Source organism: Diceros bicornis, chromosome 7 (assembly GCF_020826845.1).
Source record: "Diceros bicornis minor isolate mBicDic1 chromosome 7, mDicBic1.mat.cur, whole genome shotgun sequence".
Taxonomy (NCBI): Eukaryota; Metazoa; Chordata; class Mammalia; order Perissodactyla; family Rhinocerotidae; genus Diceros; species Diceros bicornis.
The window spans coordinates 47,324,689-47,345,866 of NC_080746.1; the positions used below are offsets into that span (position 1 = coordinate 47,324,689).

The 21,178-nt window shown below is 35.5% G+C and overlaps 1 protein-coding gene across 1 annotated transcript in view; it reads left to right on the top strand.

Annotated features, from left to right (window-relative positions):
• DLG2 (discs large MAGUK scaffold protein 2) overlaps positions 1–21,178 on the top strand; it is a 1,867,373-nt gene that overhangs the window by 418,905 nt on the left and 1,427,290 nt on the right. Inside the window, exon 5 of the mRNA XM_058545485.1 lies at positions 17,900–17,974. Within this exon, the coding sequence (XP_058401468.1) occupies positions 17,900–17,974 (75 nt within the window). The remainder of the gene's footprint in view (positions 1–17,899; positions 17,975–21,178) is intronic.

Consider the following 21,178-nt stretch of genomic DNA (forward strand, 5'->3'; position numbering starts at 1 on the left):
TGAATGTTAGAAGATTAATGAGAGGAGAGATTATGACAAATTGAGACAAAGCACTGCATAATGGCAATATAAAAGGATCTTTTAGACATTCCGGAGTAGTGTTTTTATTTTTAGTTTTTCTGCATATAAAAGGAAGGAAACGAGTGTGGCACATTTCATAATAATCTAAACCTCCTGCTAAAATAATCCTACCCTAGATCTCACCCATAAAACTCAGATTTCATAAAGTCTTAAGGGCTCCGGTCTGGTCAGGTGATTTGCAGAACCCCTCAGATTTGGGGTAAGATCTTTTAGGCCAGGAAATCATCAGAGCAACCAAAACACAGAGTTTCTGTCAGATGGATCCCAAAGCCTTTTCCAATGTTCAGACAACTCATTTTCATATGAAGATTGAGTCATCTCTTTTATTTGAATGTTTCTGTCCAGTTTCAATTTCAACTCTTTTGTCACAGATGTCACTACTAAGATAGAGAAGTAACATGACTTAGTGTGAAGAGCAGGACTCTAGAGCAAGACTTGGATTTAATTAGTTGTTCTGACACTTACTAGCTTTAGGACTTGGATAAGCTGTTTAACCTCCCTGAGCCTCAATTTCCTCATCTATGAAAAGGATATGATATTACCTACGTGTAAGCGATGTTGTGGTAAAGTATAAAAAGTACCTAGCACAATTACTGGCATATGAAAAGAATTCAATATAGGATAAATTATTGAACAACTCACAATTTATATCCTTAATCTAGCCCTCTGTTTGGGTGTGCACTGAGGAAAATGAAGTCATCTCAATAACACAGATTAAACAATTTAGTAACAAATGTAACACATTTTATAGAGTGGACATATCTTAAATTTTTTTTTGAATAACTGAAAGATAATAATCTCAATAATTTTGGTAACTAAAATGTAAGGAAAATAATGTTAGACTATGTTAAGGCCGAAACATACTGTTAGATGATTGGCCAATGAGACAACCGTTCTAGATAACAGGCAGAATATTCTGGGCTAAATTTAATAAAATGCAGGCAGTGAGTAGAATTTTTTTTTGCTGTGTAGGAATTCTCAAGTATCATATGTAATAGCATATGGAATTTGATACAAGAACAGAAGAAATGTGGGACTGTGAAAAATCAAAGTAAATCTGCACTTTGTGACTTTGGGCACCTGGAGGCACCTGGGCCTCAGTGTCCTTGTCTATAAAATTAGTGTATTTTATTGCATTTCTGAGGTCCTTACTTTTCTATCTCTAACCTAGTCTTATTCTAAATTACATTATCTCTGAAGATAAAATTATTCATGTACACTAACTTAAAAAGTAGTAGTGGGTGAATCATACATTGGTATCATTTCAGGTGTCCATTAGCCAGACTTAAAGACATTAAAAAAAGTTTTAAAAAATAATCTACAAAAACAACTTCAATATGTTATGTTAAGTTACTTCTGTAATTTTTAAATAAAGGCATGATTATACTATTAATTTTTAATATGTTTAACAGGTTAATGTGCATAATAAAATTAAAATAGCAGAATGAAAAATGGACCAGGCAGCATAAAAGAAGCTTTTATTGATGTTGTTAATACTACATCAGTTCTGTAAATAGGATATCACTCTTTGCTTCCATCAATCCACCATCTTTTACAATAATTAAAGTCACTTAGAATTTCTAAAGGAAAATAAAAGTTGTTGCCAGGCATTTAAAAGATATTTTTATCAAAGCTAGTAAGTATATTATTTAATATAACTTTAATAGAAAAAAGTGACATATGCTTTTAGAAATGGACTCATCATAGAAATATTTACAACTACAGTTTTTGGGGGAGAGGAGGCTAAAATAATTTTTATTTTCTGCCAGAGCTTTATGTAGAGAAAATGAAACAAATCACCAAGGCAGCAAATGGTTTACTTGAGTGGACCTGTCTTCAGAGACAATGTTGTTTATTCATGCAGGTGTTTACTTGCATCTGCTGTCACGGTAGAAGCAACACATCCATTTATTCATTTTATTTATCTAACAAGTATTTGTTGAATGCTTAATATGTGCCTGACATATTGGAAGGCATGGGGATACAATGAACAATCTGTTCTCATGGAATTTTTAGTCTAATGGGGAAAACAGCCAATTATAGAAATAACAGTGATGTGTGATAAGGGGGTAAATATAGGGTGCTATGGAAATGAGCACAGGGATACCTAAAGAATCTGGTGGGCTTGGTTGCAGGGTAGGCAGGGGATTAATATCAGGGAAGAGTTTTCTGAGGAAGTGACAATTAAGCTGATATGCAGAATGGAGGGCACAACGGGGGTGGGAAGAGTGTTTTAGGCAAAGTCCCAGATGTGATAGATGTGATTGAGAGAGAGAAAAGAGAGGATGGCAAATTCAAGGAAAAGAAGGTCAGTGTGCCTGGGATGTAAGGTGTCCAAGGTGAGTAGCAAGATACAAACGATGCACAGATGTAGAGAAGGTAGGGGCCCAGTCATAAATATCAAGAAGTTGAGAAATTATTTTGAAGGAAATAGGTTTTTCTCTCCATCATTAACACTGGTCCAAAGCCCAATTTGCCCGGACTTCTTACCTATTTTGTGTCCCTGATTTGAATTTTTTCCTTCTATTTTCTGCCACATGCCCCTTTGCTCATCCTTATTCCTATTCAGTAAAAATAGTGGTTTTACCTTTCGCTAGCTGGATGACCTTCTCTGAACTGTAGTTTTCTCCTCCATAAAATGGTACCTATCTCACAGGGTTGTTTCAAGGATTCAGTGAGATAAAATTTACAAAGTGCTTAGTGTATTACCTCATAGGGATAGTTGTACTGTTTTCTATTGGGGTCCACAGTTTCCCAATCTTTCTATCTTTCCTTGGTGCTCTTTTCATATTTTTTCTGCCAGTGACACCGGGTCTGATACCTGTCATCCCAACCAAGTTTCTGCAAAATGGCAAGTCCACTGAACGGAGATTGAAGCAGGGGGTTTAATGGACCAGGGAAAGTCTATTGTGTGGCAGGGAGAGGCAGAAATACAGCTAATAGTAGGGAAAATTTAATCTGGCCTTTTTGTGTAGAAAAGCAGGGAAAAGAGCCAAGGTGAAGAGATTCTATGACTATATTAGTAACCTGGGATTAACCATTTTAATAGCATAGAACACTTTAGCATATTAATTTCATTAATATAATAGCTTAGCCTAACTTTCATTTATTAAGTATTCCATACAGCTGCCAGAATGATCGATCTAATACACAAGCCCGATGGTGTTATCTCTTAAGTGGAAGCCCTGCAATAGCACCCTATTGAACTCAAGATGCGTGGTTGTCCAAATTCTTACCTTAGTATACAATTCTCCCTTGACATAGCACCTGAATTCCTCTCCTGTCTTGTATTTTATACTCCAAGAATCTTAAAAAGGCATGAACCAGACCATTTCTTATGTCTATGCTACCTTCCGTGTCCATTAAACTAATTGACACATTGGCTTTGCTGACTCCCTTCTGTTCTTTAAAGGTGTCAGCCGTGTTCCTGCTTTGGAGACTTCCACTTACTACTCGCCTGTCTAGATGGCTCTGTCCACCTGTCTATATCCTACTTTTCTTCCAGGTCTGACTATACATGCAACTACCTTTCCTAAAATCTCCAGTTAGATTGTATACTAATGGTATACACTCTCAATTATCCCACCTTTCTGCCTATCACAATTCATAATTGTATACTCATTTGTGTGATTATTTTCTCAGTGTCTCTTTCTCGACTAGACAGAAGCTCCATTAGGGAAGAGACTATGTCTATTTTTCTCATTTTTGTATGTGTAATGTCTGGGACATCTCCTGGCACATTGAAGGAACTTGATGAATTTAATCGGCTCATTCACTCTTCAGACCAACCCAATGAAGTAAAATCCTCCACATCTTAAAGATGAAGCCTATTCACACAACTAAGCAGTTTCAGTTTCATAATGGGGATTCAAGTCCAGGTCTTTGTGACTCTAATAACCATGCTTCTGTCCACTATCATTGTCTCCTGGGCGAATCACTTCAAGGTTATTATTTAGTTAAAACATACTCTTGATACCATATTTTGGGTTTTGTTCCTTCCCAACCTAAACATCTAATTAAGTAATGGTTGATTTAAAATTACTCAGAATTAGTTGTAGATCTGTAGTGTTTTGGACACATATTCATAGCCTGTAAAAGTAAACTTTTAGAAATGAAATAAAATTTTATTATATGAATCACAGTTATCGGTTGATACATCTGTAGTAAATAGTCTTTCCTGCCAAACCTGATTACCAAGATGTTATTCACAATATTAGCCCTTTTTAACACTATAAGTTAAAGCCACATGTGCTGTGAAGAGCTGTGAGTTTGAGAGGATAGTCCTTTATAAGACATTTAGGTAAATCTTATTTTATGAGACAAAGGTGAGTTTGCAAAGGAAACAAGTACAAATATTATTTTGCAAATCAAATAATATTTAAACATATTTATTATGCTCAAAATTTAAATAAATCACATAACTCTCTTTATAAAGTACAAAAGAATTCATCACTTCTTTTTATTATTTTCCCATTATTTCATATGAATGTTTGTAGATAAGATTTTCTTAAAGCAGATTACCTATGATTATAGCTGCCTGAGAGACCTGTCTTGTTGCATGTATCTATGTTTCACCAAAGGCAATTCGGGAATGCGCATTGGACCAAGGTTAGCAAATAAAGTCATAGCCTTGGGTTTGCCATTTATTATATTAGTAATCTTAGTCAATTCAGTTTACCCTCCCTGAGCCTTATTTTCTCAAATCTGAAATAGGGATAATTCTGGTTTATCAGTACTTCCTTCACAGGATTCTTGTACAGAATCATATGAGTTTACATATTTGAAAAAGTTAAAATACTGTATACATGGAAAGGATGACTATAATTATTGAAAAGAGGAAATCCTAGAGTAAACTGAGATCTTTTATTACCATTAGCATTACTGTATGGTGGAGAAAATGAGAGCTGTGTCCATAAATGTGTTAGAACTAATTTTATGCTAATTACGGTGACCAAGTAAAGTGGCCTGATATGTCTGAAGACCCTCAAAGAATTGAGTACTGGACAGTTGGACAGTAGCTGGCATCTGCCACTGAATTTCGCTTACAGTGGCAGCATAGCATAATGTTTGAAAGCACAGCCTTTGGAGTCAGTCAGATTCTTGCTGGAGTTCTAGCTCTGCCAGTTATTAGTTCTGTTGTCTGGGCCAAATTACTTAATCAACCTAAATCTCAGTTTCCTTATTTATAAAATGAAATAATGATAAGTACTTCAAAGGGTTGTTGTGAGGATTAAATACAATATTCATTACCTCCACAAATATTACTGAATGTGTAATTTGTGCCAGGCAGTATTGTGATCAGTAGAGAGATGACAGTGAATAAATCAGACAAGGTTCCTGCTCTCATAGAACTTACATTATAGGGTCATTAATAGGCACACAAATAATAAATATAATTTAGATAGCAGTAACTACTATAATTAAAAAAGCAGAGAAATGGAATTAGAAAGATGGATAAGTGTAAAAAGAGACAGGAGCTACTTTAGATAGGATGGACAGAGATGTCCACCCTAAAAAAGATGTAGGAACTTGAAAGGATGAGCTTTGTGAGGATCTTGGGGAAGAACATTCCAGACAAAGGGAACAGCTAGTACAAATATACACCCTAGGGCTTAGTATAGTGGCTGTACGTAACATATAGTCACTAAATGACTGTGGATGTTTCTGTTCCTCTTCCTCATCTTCCTCTTTCTTTTCCTCTTCTTTGGGGAATCTGACATTTCTGGATAAATTTCATAGTAGGATCATTAATTTAATAAGCCGGTTACCACTTTAGTGGCAAATTCCCATTGCGTAGTCATGGTGATGGGGATTTCCACTGGCTTTATAGGAGACCAAATATTTTAACCTTTTCTTCCAGTATGCATTCAAAGTTAGTACCAGATTTGAAATCCTATGAAAATAACCCTCTCCTCAGATATCTCTGTTATAATACTCCTACCCACTTCTATCCATTTCTTTGTATCTAAGTAATTCAGTTCTTAAACTAACCTTTCAGGGGACAGTAGATTTTGTGAAGAGTTGGTTTGACTGTAAATGAATAAATTCTTAGAATTTAGAATTTTATTTACCCATTAAGTAAACTTAAGTCAAAAGTTCCAGGAAAACATCCACTCTCTGGAGCCCTGCAAGCATAAATTATCCTCCTAGTCTATTCTCTGCTCATTGGATAGTATGCCACTCCCTAGCTGTTATGGTTAGATAAGTGGGAGTTGATCTTGATTCTTATTTTTTCCTAAATTCCAACCTGTCCCAATTTTTATTCATTCTTCTTACCTTCCTCCTCCTCCCACCCCTATACATTTTCCACATTGCTAACTGGGTTCTTCCTTAAAAAATAATACATACACGTATATGTATGTATATACATGTGTGTGTATATATACACATACACACAGGTGTATAATTTGTATATATGTTGCAATTCTCGTTAAAACCCTTCAGGATTTCTTTGTCCCCTACACTATCCCATTATTCAAAGTATGGTCTGTTGACCAGTTGCAATGGCATCCCTTCAGAACTTGTTAGAAATGCAGAATCTCCAGCCCCTTGCTAGAACTGCTACTGAGTCAGAACCTGCAGTTTAGCAAGACTCCTAGTTGATTTGTATCCCTAGTTTATTTTGCACACTGAGGTTTGAGAAGCACTGGCCTGCAGGATGAAGTTTGCATGGCTTAACCTTCCGTACGTGGCCCTCTATCTTCTGGCCCTTGTCTAACTTTACTATCTCAAATTCCACCACCCTTTATGCTTCAGCTTAATCTCTAGTCAATTGTATTTGGTTCCCCAAACAATCTGAATTCCATTCTCCTGCTTCTATGTACCAGCTTTTCTTTTTGCCTAGAATGCCTCTCAACTCTCTAGCCTGACACTTACCAAGCTTCTTAACCGTTAAGACTCAGACCAAATGCAGATTTCTCTGTAAATACCTTCCATGATACTGCCCTATCAGACTGAGCCAGCCATTCTCCATGTCCTCAGAACAATGCATCTGTGTAATAGCCATCATCTAGTTGTACAATTAGTTTTTACATATGCCTATCTCTTGCTAGAATGTGAACTCCTTGAAAACAGGGAGGAAGTTCTTAGCCATATTTATAGCCAACCATGTAGTATGGTGCTAACAGGTATACTGTTAATCAATCAACACGATAAGTGTTGATTGATTCTTTCATTTAACAGACATCTGATAGATATTGCATTGTTGAATAAGTAAATGAATGAGTGGATGAAATCCTTTCTTCCTGTCACGCACACACACACACACGTATGTGTATAATGTGCACTTCACAATAAATATGTAAAAGATATCTTGTACTCTGATGGACAGACTATTCAGTTGACAGAAAGGCAATTGGTGAACCTATCTGTGAATAGTTTCTGTGTTTGAAATGACACTTGAAATGTCATTTTAGTGTAAGAGAAATGAACTAAAAGAGATAAAAGTCCTCACACTGGATGGCAACTGGATCACATCTATGATAAATCAACTTGTAAAGATCATCATTTAAACTTCTAAAATTTAAGTATAAAAATGCTTATAAGTCAATACCACATTTTTATTAAACAAAAGCTAAAGCAGTCAGATTTGACTCTTCAGTCAGTTTGACAGAAGAATGTCAACTCATGTCCATTTAACTTCTCAGAGATTTTATATTCTATGATATTTAACCTTGTTTAGGGGAAAATTATTTGACCCTTATAATGTGTATATAATATATTCACCATAAATATGATAAAGGTATAGTAAATTTTTTACTACATAGTATATTTTTACTATAAAAACATTAAAATTTTCTGAGAGCTATACAATAGAAAATTCAAAAATGACTTTATTCTCCTAAATTATTAGGTCATGAAAGAATTCAAGAAATAATAGAGGTTTTTTCTTTTTTTTTCCCCAAAGTGGGATGCATTATGTTGCCCTCAGCTTTCAGAATACAAACTTGTCTAGGAAGGGAATTGAGTTCACATCAATTCTGCTATTTTTTATTTTTTTACATTGCTTTGCATTTTAGAGAGCGAAGTATATCAGTACCATTGAATGGTTTTACCACAAGTAACTTCCAAAAGGAATTTAAATAAATAATAATAATGATTATTACTTGGAACTAATCCAACCAACCACAGATGACACCAGCACTATGTAAAAGGGACCCTGAATGGATGTTATGTTATTGTATGTTTGAGATCTGAGTTAAAATTTTTAGGCACTTTCAAATATTTCCTTAAAATTATTCTGAGAGCCCTAAACAAAAATGCCTCACAATAATCAAATGTACCACTTTCCCAAGTAGCAATGTAGTCAGCAATAGAGACTCTCCCTGAAGACCACTTACTCACATTTTAAAAGAAGAATATCCAAAAGTCAAATTTTAAGATATGAATCATACCATTTATTATCCACACCAGCAGGAATTTTGCTTGTTGCGTGAAACACAGTTCAAAAAGTGTTAATTTTTTAAAAACTTACCTCTCCTATATTTTGTTTTTACAAAGAGATATATAATTTATCATGCTATATTTATAGTATCCTACAATAAAATAAATTACTTATTTTCAAGTATGGTTTTAATTAGAAAATGTGAAGAGGAGTTCTAGATATTCTTGCTGATAAAAAGTATTAAAAAATAATTTGCTAAAGACACCATAAATAAAAATGTATATTTTTAGCAAAATAAATTCTCCCTCCCTGGTCTTTGTTATGAGTCTCCTAGGATTTCAAGCTACAGTGCTTTCTTGCTAGTCCTTTAAAATAAAACTGTCCTGAATTAATACACATGTAATTTACTCAGCAATCTGAAGTTCTATTTAAATCGAGGACAGGTCTAATTGCTAGTTCTTTCTGGCTGACTGCTTGATGTTGGCTATGGCACCTGATCTACAAAAGCGTGCACATTCTTTCATTGATTAACATTTGTCCAAAAATATATAGTAATAAGTGTCAGGAAGATAATACGCATATAAAAATAATATCAATGGACTCTCCTTTCTTTATGTTAGGTTTTGCCAGAATTTTAAGTATCTGAGAAAAACCTCTGATAAGAGAAAACAATGTACATTTAAATCGATGGCTTTCCATGTGTATTTTTCAGAAAACACTGTCCAATGTCTATGCATTTTTTTGAAACTCAAGAAAATTATAAGAACAGATTGATATGAATTGCATGTTTAATAGGCTGTAATTATGTCTTATCAAAAGCTTAGCTTTTTTAATCCTTTATTCTTTGGAAATATGGTAATTGTCCCCTTTCCCATGTAGTTAATTATAAATTTCAGGAAGAATTAAGTCGGCTAAAACTCGTCACTTTTTTTTTTCTTTGTCTCTATGGTAGCAGTGAGAAATGAATTGCTTTGATCTTATTTCTGAATGGCATTTCTTTCCTCAAAGGATGGACCTTATTTTGTGGACCTGAAATTTTAGATATTTTTCATTAGCTGTTAATTCAAGTGAGGTATTTTTTACAGATGAATTTTAAAATGTGTCAGGAAGAAAAATGTAGCTTATTTTAGAAATTACGGCCTTTGTTTCCATAAGAGTTTGAGGTTTAAATGATATAATAGATCAGATTACCAGTGAAGAATACTCATTGACTACTGTAGTAGATAATTTCCAAAGTTTTTCTTGCAAGGAGAAAAGTACAATTGTAGTCCATTCCTCTTGTCTCATTTTGTTATGTCAGTAGGATGCAGTGACCGCATGCAAACGTTAATGATATTTAAAGTATTTTACAAGACTATGTTTTCTAATCTTGTATTTACAGGCTTAAATTACTCTATTGTATCTGTTGGGACATGCTTCCACAAAATGCTAAAATACCATAATATTAATTTTTAGAAATATTTACAGACCAATGATTTTAAATATGTGATCCTAGACTGCAGAGTCAATTCTGGCTCTCAAATTTAGTCATCTTACAACTGCTGCAGTATTTCAGATATTCTTTCCAACTTAGATTTAAAACTTAGATTTTAAATTCCTGATGTTTGCTAAGCACTTTCTTGGACTTTTTCTCATTTAATTTTTATAGTGATCTTGTGAGATACATATTATTTTATACTCAGGGATGAGAAAATAGGCTTAGAGGAGCTGAGTGGCATAGGAGAAAAACCCCTGGTTAATGAGATAAATATTAATATTTATATAATATAATATAAATATATTTGTCTTGTTACTATTAGAGTATGTATTAGACCTTGGGCTAAATATATTACATGTATTATCTTATATAATCCTTTAAGCTCAATTTTATGGATGAGAAAACCAATAATCACAGAAACTAAGAAATTTATCTAAGGTCACAGATCTAGAAAGTGAAAAATCTCACATTCTAACCCTGGTCCGGTGGATTCCTCATGATATTAAACACTTCCCTCTACTACCTTTCAGGGTTAATGGGATGATAGAAGGAGCTATCAACACATGTCAAGTGCCTAGCATCTAATAGGTGCTCAATAACTATTATTTCATTCTACGTCTAGAAAGTGCCTTCTGATTCTAAGTCCAGGGGCCCTCTCTCCATTGATACCATAAAATGTCAAGTTACAACAGTGACTCTCATGTATAATAAATCTTTAAATGTGGCCAACCTGAGAATTCAGAGCCTATCTCACTTGGCATAGTTAATCAATCCAGGTAGCCAGATGGTTAGAATATTATTTTAACATAGAGTGTTTAATCCTCTTTTGCACTAGTTAGCCACAGATTGCACCTCTACTAACCTGGGCAAATGTCTGCCTGGAGTCGCAAGAAATTTTGGAAAGCATGAGCATGACTCATTACCACCATCACTGCCCACTGAAAAACCCTCATTCTCAGCATCCTAAGGATAATGGGTCAGCAGCATTTTCTTCATTTACAGAGGAGACAAATGTATGACTTCCTAGCATGGCTGCAATCTTAGTAAGGATTTCCTCAGAAACAAATCGGGCCAACTTATTTTAAACATGTTTGAAACCTGAGAAAATAAAAAGAAATAAGTACAAAGATAAGCCCAGGAAGAGATGAAGTTGTATGTGAGGGATTATGAAGAATTATGCCCAAAATTGAATGAAAAAAGTTAACACTAACCGTATGTTTTGCTTCTGTAATTGATACATTGAACAAGCAGGACTCATGGGATATAATAATAGAAGCCACTTTATTTGGGGCTCCCTATTGTTTGTTTAAAACTTCTTAGTGTTAGTAATCCCTACCCTGCTGTCTAGATGAAAACTAAGGCAATCTTATGACTTTCCATGAATTTCCAGTCATTTGCAAGGAATTAAAAGTCCTACAATCACTTGAAATCATAAATATAGTCTCAAATCAGTAATTAAAATTGTTCAGTTCCAGATATTAATCAAAACTGTGATCCTTTTTGAAATTAAAGACTTTCTCTTCCCTACTGTGGGATCTTCAGATAGGACATCTGCTTTTGGGGAAGGAGATGCTGTAGGCTTCTCTTTTTTTCTTTCTCATTTGCTAATTGGTTATTGTTCCCTCCAGGCTTGGAACATGAGAGGGACATAAAAAAAGGAGAGCAGACAGTTCTTATTAGACTGGGATTACTCTTTTTGCTGGGATTTACATTTTGGTCTCTGAGCCTGACATATAATAACAATGATAATAGTGACAAAAACAAAGAAAATAGCTACCACTTGCATCGTGCTGGTTATGCATAGAAATAGTTCTGAGCATTTTACTTGTATTAATTTATTTAATCTTCATAACTGAGACACAGAGAGGTTAAGCAGCTTGCCCAGGGTCACCTAGCTAGTAAATGGTGGATCTGGGATTTTAACGCCGGCAGTCTGGCTCCAGACTCTTTCTTTCAGGGGCACTGTTGTGAGTCTTAGGGAGTTTCCCTTTCTGGGCCTCACTGATTAAATCTATAATGTGGATGATGTATTTCTTTAGTCCCAGGTTTTGCAGCAGTCCGCTCCACACAGAGGGTTGTCTTGGTAGGCATCACAATGGCTCCAGGATGGCTTTTTTGTCTTGACAAACTCTGAGAGTGCTGGCTGACCCAGATGAAGCCACCTCTCCTGAGGCAATAACCAATTTGCGAAGTTATCTCACTTGTTAAACTTTTGGACAGTAGTAAGATCCCAGTATACTGGCCTCCCAAATCCAAGGACGTTATGTCAAGCTCTAGGTGTACACCCATTGAAGTCTCGTTTACTAATTTTAGGTGAAAAGTGAGACCCCTTTCAGCCCCTCTCCAAAGAAATTCCTTTTATTTTTTTGAAAGCTCCAACCACGCAATCCTTCTATACCATCATTATAGATAAGGGTTCAGAGACCTGAAAGTGGTTATTGGTATTTTCCTTTGAAAGTTATAGCATCTCCTTTGGAATCTCATTTTTATCATATCTTGACATCTTAGACAGGACTTCCAGTGTATTGTCTTGTGCATACGTTTCTACCTATATCGTACTTTTGCTCCTGGCAAAATTTGATTTCCTTCTTTTCTTTAACAACCTTCTCTGAAATTACACATCTTTATGGCAAATAAGGAAACTAATTGGATGAAAACCTTTATTTGCCCAAATAAAATTATTTATACATGCCTGTATACACATTATATCTATATCTGTATATCTATGATATCAGTGATTTGGAGGCATCTGGGAGTTGTTTTTTTCAAATTTTTTGAAAATTTCCTTAACTCTTGATTACTGGAGCCTATATTGGACTACAAGTCAGAATATGTGTTTTCTTATAATTTCAATAATAAGAAGTAATTCATAAATGTTATATTAATGTTTATAATAATTAATACTTTAAATATAATTATTCATTACATTTATAAAGTACATTTATAAAGTACTTTACAGCTCACAGTCCATTTGCACACACATTATAACATGTCATTTTAATTCTGCCATGCAAAAAGCCACTTACTTTTGCCCCTTAGTTTTTTTTTTCTTTTTGAGGAAGATTGGCTCTGCGTTAACATCTGTTGCCAATCGTCCTCTTTCTTTTTCTCCCCAAAGTCCCAGTACCTAGTTGTATATTATAGTTGTAGAGTTGTAGCTCTTCTACGTGAGATGCTGCCTCAGCATGGCTTGATGAGCAGTGAGTACGAATGCTCCCAGGATCCGAACCGGTGAACCCCGGGCAGCCAAAGCGGAATACCTGAACTTAACTGCTATGCCACCAGGCCGGCCCCTGCCCCTTAGTTTTAATCTCTGTTTGTTCATCTGTCAAACACCTGAGAGTTTCAGGAAAGATGAGAAAGACAGCTTAGGTGCTTTTCCAAAGACTAAACTCAGGAGAACCTCTTGTGTTTTCTATAGGATCAAGACTGGATCCCTCCAGGTTCACTCCCGATTAGGACTTGTCACATATCCTGCTGTCCAATTCACTGTGCAGTAGAGATAAATGAGAGGAAAGGCTGCAGTCAGCTCTCTGTGTAGCATAGAATCATTCTTTCCCCTCAGTCCTAGGTTTCTGAGGCCCAGAATTGAGGGGTTTCCTAACCAAGTCCAAGAATACCTTGATTCAGCATTATCAGATGGTGTATGGTGCACCTTTAGCCTGGAAGGCCCTCTACTCCTCCTTTCCCCTCCTAAAAGCTTTACCGGAAAACCGTGTGTCTCCTCTATAAAGCCCTTATTGATTTAGCCAGTGAGAGTTCAACATTCTTGCCTTTGGCCTCAATTTGTCTGCAAAATTTTCCATAACTCTTGCTCATCCCTTACTCCTGCTCCCAAAATGGGTGAGATGGATCTTTTTGATCTGCCCATGTTGTTTTATTTATACCTTATCAGTAATATTGTTTTATAATTGTATGTTTATTAGTCTTTTTTCTTAGACTGAGAACTTCCTCAGGCAAAGACTGAATCTTGATATATCCTTATTCCTAATACAATATATACTAATTTCTCAATGAATGTTTGTTGACCAATTAAATGAATGAATGAATGGTCCTAGTATTTTACCTTGTTTTAAATGTAATGTAATCTATTATATCTCCTAAAAAGTTGAGAGCTCTTTGAGAGCAAGGATTAGTATTTAAATTTTTATATATCTAAATTTTATACATATCTCTATATATACCTAGCATGACGTCTTCCATGTAATACATGCTTGATAAATGAATGGATGGATAAATGAATGAATGAATATGTGTACAGTACTACCATGCAACACTTCTCAACCCAGAAAAAAAAAAACTATGATTATGAGAAACATTTTGCTGTGAACAGAATAACAACCTTTCTCTGCTTTCAAAAGAACATGCTATTTTGAAACATTTAGGTCAAAATTTTATTTGGATGACTCAGTTCTCACTCTGCCACACACAAACTTGTTCTGAGGATTAAATGACTAAATGTCTATATAGGCACTTTGTAAACTCCAAAGTACTCTAACAGGTATAAGACCCTGATACACAAAAAAATTTCCCAGTCTTTCTGGGGATGAGATGGATTGAGAAGAAAATCTTTAGTTTTCTCTGTCAAGTGTTTGACACTGTTCAAATTCTTTATAGTTACATATTTATATAATCCATCTGGAGTATAATTGTCCAGCATATTTGGCTCATTTTCTCAGGATATTCTGGAATGAAATATGTCATGATGTTAAAGTCAGAAAAAGACAACGAAGGAAGATGAGAGACTTGGTGACATCAACCTGTCTAAACAATGTAATATTTTTAATAGACCAAAATTCAGTGATAGTTTTGTCTATTAAGAGAGCATTTGTTTACGGTTAGCATTGCAGGTCCCTGAATCCTGATCAGGTCACATACAACAATCTACAGGTATAAACGTGCATAGTAGATGGATGAGAGACAGAAAGAGAAGGGAAAGCTCTGTCTTTAGGGAAATTTGTCACCAACTTCTAACTTAAATCCTTGTTTGGAGAGCTGGGCTGGCCCTTGTGGGAATTCTAATGTTCCCTCTTGATTTTTGGCTTTAGAGTTAACTTAAAAGTAGACTTGAGAGAGTCCTTTTCCCTAGTATTCATACTGGTTCTAGCTGGCCTTCTAAGAGCTGAGGGTCTGCCAAGTAGTTTGCTATCTCCCAAACTCTGTCATATTACAATGCCCACATTAAAAGTTAGAGAGAAAAGATACTGAAGAAGGAGAATTGAAAATTTCTAGGAAAAAGAGAATTTTAACCCCTTTACTTCACCTACTGTGGCAGTTCATTCGACCCATGTTAGATCTTGTCTTCTTTAGAAATAGAGTGAAGAGATAGGTAAAACCTGAGGCTGGGGTTTTCAATAACCACACTTGAGTGGAAGGGTCTTCTGAGACCATCTGATCCAGCAGTTCTCAACCTTTGTTATTACTCACACTCACAGAGGAATAACCATATCCTATGGTAACGGTAGATCAGAATGATAGGGATTTTCAAATGGAGGGTATGCCCCTTTGGAGGGAACGTATTAAATCTTGGGAAGAATATGAGGTTGGCAATGATCCATGAGTGAATTTGACTCCTCCTCTCCCCACATTGAATTGTGGATCTAATAAAATCCTCTCGTTTTACACATGAGAAAAGTGAGGTTTAAAGTGTTAGAGTAACTTTCCCAAAGTCCCGCAGATAGATTAATTGGGAACACTCTACTGAAATTCAAGATCCTAACTTCTTTTCCAATCTCATTTTTTCTGGTCACACACTATGGATTAAAAAATAATTTATGTTCACATGGCATCTGTTTTCAGTAGGCCTTTTTATGTGTCTGCCCCTGTGTAATTGTACTGTTAATCTGCTTGATTAAAACACTAATGGGAAGGGCTTAGTATCCAAACTCACATAATAATGCAGCAAGGATAGACTCACACAGATTTCCATCTTTCTTTACTCCATGCTATGTATCCATAGGAGTTCAAACACTCCTTATTTATACCTCCCATCTCATTTTATAAATACTTATATTCCTCCACCCAAGCACAGCTCACTTATTTATTGAATTTTGCCTTTCTACCATGTGCTCTATAAAGATATACACTATCTAGATATAAAGCAAGCTTATTATTACTACTACCAATAATAATTATGAATTATTACAAAGGAGATATTCCTCACCATTAACATTGTTTGGTGTGGATTCTCATAATTAGAAATAATAATAACTAGCATTTTAATAATGCTTTTAAATTTCAAAAGGCTTACCCTCCCATGTAGATAAATTATATTTATCTGGCTTAAGCTATTAGAAAAGGAAAATAAAATTGTCCTGTAACTTTGCATGTTCTCATTGGCAGCATCCTTGCAAATTGTGATAGTGATCTGAGGTGAATCTATATCTATCATCTGATAACATTCCTGTAAATTAGCAAGATCCTAGCACTGTTTTACAGATGTGACTACTGAGACTTAGAGTATCTCATGGCAACAAGCTCACGGTTGAGCTTAGCTTGAAACTGTGGTCGTCTGACACCAGTCCAGTGCACCTTACGTATCTGTTGGTACTGTAGGTCATATTTTGATTTAAACAAAAAAACTAAGCATCGAGATTGATGATCTAAGTGTATTTTTCTGGTGACTTTATCAATAATCACTCAAACAGCACTTCAGATTTTAGTGATGCCTTAAAAATAGATCACCTAAGTAAAGGTTGCTCTAAAAAGCTTACAAATCACAAAAAAGAATTCTTAGCACAAGTACTGATTTTTATTCCAGTTAAGTCAGAAATGTTAGGATCATTGATAAGATGAAATCACGTTAGTTGATGACATCTCTTAAGCTCCATTAAACAGCTAAAAAATGAAAAATACTAGAGGCAGCTTCTCATAGAAGGAGAATGCCTGGGCAGCAGAGTCAGCCCAATTCCTGCTGCAATCCCAGCTATGCTGCTTTCTTGTAGGGTAACTCTTAGGCAAACTGCTTACCCTCTCTGAGCCTCAGTTTTCTCTCCTGTACAATGGGCATAATAATACATCTATCCATATTTGTTGTGGCAACTAGTGATAATATAATGGGTCCAGAACAATCTCTAGTATATTTAGTAGCTCAGTAAATCACTGCTGTGGCTTTTATGATTATTATTAACATTAGTATTAATATGTTTATATTGTAATTGAGTGTAGAATCAAATAAATAAAATATAAAAAATATTTTACTAGAATCACCTTCTCCTCTTTTAGCACTAATTAGCTCTCATTATTACAAGGATGGAACAGTATTGTTGGTTAAAGCGAAGCACTTCATTCTTTCTAAAAATCCAATTAGAAGTGAATTTATAGGAATTACAACAAAAGAATAGGTTAGCTAGAGATAAATTTCTTATGTAAAAAGAAGTGCATGGCAAATGGCTTAGAATGTCAAATCTGTGTTCCTTGTTTCATTTTTTTGCACCTCAGTTTCTGATGTAAGAAAGGCCTCTAAGATTTATCCTGTACAACTCTACCTTCTGGGGTTCTATGAAATGCCCTAGAGAGAATCATCACCACTAGCTCACAGTTTGGAAGGGGAGACAAGTAAACAAGTCTTTCTATACCTTGACTCAAGTGATCTCATAGGGTACAGCATGTATCAGTGTTGCCTGGGAGCCTGGAGGAGAGGAGACCAGTTCTGCCTCTGGGTTAGGAGGGTTCTCAGATGGTTCCTGCTGGGGCCTGAAAGATCAACTGCTGAGGAAGCCTAGTGCCAAAAACCTAATCCTTGGAGTAATACAAAAAGCAAAGGATAATTTCTTATGCCTTGATGAAAGTAGAAATTGCATACCTAGTTTTCTGCAGCACTGCACCAAAAATCATTCTCGAAGGCTTCTCCTATACTTGTAAATATGGTAATAAACATATTTATGATAAACATGTCAGCTAGTATATAATGCTGCATATAATATATAGAACATAACATCATTTTTACTTGCTTGCAGCAAAACCAAGGCAGATGCCCAGCCCAGAACTGTCCAGTGGAAGCCCCTGCTTGGATGCCTGTCCACCACTGTACCGTAAGTTTATTTGATTATTCCAAGATTGGCCAGTATGGAGGAGAATTATTTTTATATTTTGGAACAACCTTAGTGTAATAGGCTATAATACTCTCTGAAATTCTAGAGTAAAGCAAACCTTTTGAAAGGAGAAAGAATGTCTTTTTAAAAAAGCTTTTAAGAAAGCTTTTGAAGAAAGCTCTGCATTATAAGAAATACCTGTGATTAGGGATTCTATGCCCTTTTTTTTTTCTTTTTGGAGTCAGGATGACTTGCAAAGGATTTATCTAAACATATTATTGATGATTTAGATTTGGATAGTCATTAAAATGGATATGTTTGTACATATATTTTTCTCAATCGCTGCATATTCAGCAATACTTGATTTTAGATGCCTTAAAAAAGGGTGCTTTCTCTTCTGCCATTGTTCTGTTGACTATTTAGTAGTGATGAGTACATGAATTTGCAATTTTCAAGTATCCCTGGTATAATAATAATCTCTGCATTTGTGTGAAATCTTCCATCAGAGAATTTTCAAGTGCCTTAGAAATAAACAGGTACTCCGTCATTATTCCTGTGTTACAAATGGGAGACTTAAATGCAAAGGGAGTAAGAATAGTACATCAATTATAAAGCCAGGAATAGATCCCAGACACCCTAATTCTCTTTTCATGAACTCATTCTACTTGACTGTGCTCCAAAGTAAGTGAAGAAAATGGCTGATTTGTATGATACTCTCTTATACATAGATTGCCTGATGGAAATGACAGTGGTTCCTCTGGGAACTGTGTGTGCTGTAACTGACAGGTTGCCTGTCATGAAATAATTTGCGTGTGATGGGGATAAGAAGTTCGCTAGTTACTTTTTGGGCATTCCCCTCATTTGACCCACCTTGCAGGCAATGTAAAGTGATATGTGGAGCTTCTTAAATATCCTCATCTATTGTTGAGGTACAAGCTGCTGAAAGGTGCAGCTGGACTAGCATAGCGTGACGTATGACTGTGTTATAAGCCTACTTTTCACTCAGATTGTGTAAGAGAATGAAGCCTCTTTCCTTGTTGTTTTTTTTTTGTTGTTGTTGTTTATCTGTGGAAGGAAGAGAAGGTGGGATAACCTTGAATAAAGAAGAGATGATGATGCTAAATTTTGGAGGCATTCCTGTAGTGCGGAGGCAGCCCAGACTTGCCGGAGACTTGGAAAATAAAAATGTCACACTTTTTGTGAGCAGATGGTCAGAGGGGAGTGCATGCTTAGGGACTCGGCTGATGCCAGTGAAAGTCTGAGTTTTAATAATTCTGTTTCTTCATCAATCACTTCTTTTATTGTATCCCTGAGGATATTATCTTGTAATTACTGAGTTATGTGTCTATTTCTCCAAGGACACCATGTGCTCTTCGGGGTCCTAGTATACCTACACCTGGGTAAATCCTTGCTATGTGGCAGGAGCTCTGTGAGTTTAGGTTCAATGAATGAATTTTCAATCTGTTGACTTCATCTTTAGTGACTTTTAGTAAATTATTTTATAACTCGCACATTACTTGGTCAAGAGGAATAATTGTACTATTTTACCTTCTTAGGTGGGTGGTTTCCATTTGTCACCTTTAAGGGTCCTTTTACATTTTTCCTTCACAGTGTACCATTGAATATGTGTTATGATGAATTTTGTTTTCAAACAAAATTTAGTAGTTGGATCTGGCTGTCAGGTATTATGCCAATTGCTGGAGATACAAAGATAAATAAGACGGTGTTCCTATTTTATCAAACGCATCCATGTGTAACACCAGTAAGAATTTCTGTTTAGTAACTGATCCTTCACTACACTGATAATTTCAGCCCAAATTAAAAGAAATTCGACATTTTAGTTAATTTGTGCCGTCACATTGCAAGTAAATCCATTATTAGAATTCTGTCTTTTGGATTATTAGAAATAGTTCATCTTTCATTATTACCTTGGAGTTGGACCCCTTAGGATCTGGGAATCCCAGATTAGATCTTCCTGCTGTAAGACATTAAGGACTAAATATGTGACTACCTTTAAGACCCTTCCTGAAGATCACAAGTCAGAAATGCCAACGTTCAAGTCTGATTCTCAGTTTTGTGGTCAGGTGTAAGCATCAGAAAGTAGATGTTTCTTCTTGCTTCTACCGTGGAATTGGGAGCCACTGGTTCATAGATTTCCTTTGCCATTTACTTAATAGTAATTACATCCCCCAGTACGGCAGACACTTTCTGGAGGAGTTGCACAGCCCATAATGATTCTTCTTTCTCTGTGAGTAATCCTGATCCACAGAGGTAGGCTCCCAGTGGCCATGTTTGGGCCACTGAGTCTGCCTCTGGCCATGACTGACTGATCCAGGGGTAGATAGATATCTGATCTCTACCTGGGCCAGTTGGATTCTCTCTCCTGGGAATTTGAAATTTGTGCTAGAGAGATACCAAACTGGTAGTCATCAATATTGAATCACATGAATGATGATAGTTTGGAAAAAATTCTGTGAACCTCAGTTGCTGAGATCCCTGAAGCTGCCCTATATTTACCCTTCTGAGGTTTTGCTTACTCAAATCTCTCTTTGATTTAATAAAAAGGCCCCAGTAACCTGCTGATAATCAATAAATTACTTTATTCCTCAAGTTATTTAGTTTTTGTTTTATTTCATTTTGTTGGGGGAGTTTAATGTTCTTTGATTATTTGCAACCAAGGAGAAAAGAAAAACCTCTAATTAATATCTCTAGTCAGCAACATTTATGGAGCTCCCACTAGAGCTGACGTAATGAATAGTAGCCTCAGACAAAAAGAAGCACTCAGAACATTGGGATTTTGAAAATTTGTAGTAGTCCATTCATTCCAAATATCTGACTATTTACAACTTTGAGGTACATAAAAAAATGACCAAAGAATAATTTGATAATGACTTAATCCACATTATAGAATGAGAACTATGGATAGTTAACTTTATAGTTAGCATAAGCACATTTATATAACAGAAAACTGCATAAGATATGTAAAGTAATTCTGGTATTAATTTCCATTTTCTCGTCTCTCAGTAAATAGAGAAAATCTTAGCCTCATGTGTTTAAGAGAACGTCTTGTCTGTCTCAAATCCTCCATGGACTGAAGCAGATTATAAATAAATTAATACATGTTTACATTCATAATAAATGGATAGTGTCTGTTATCTTTACACATTTTTCGAGTTCAATTGATTCTTTCCTACATTCCCCACT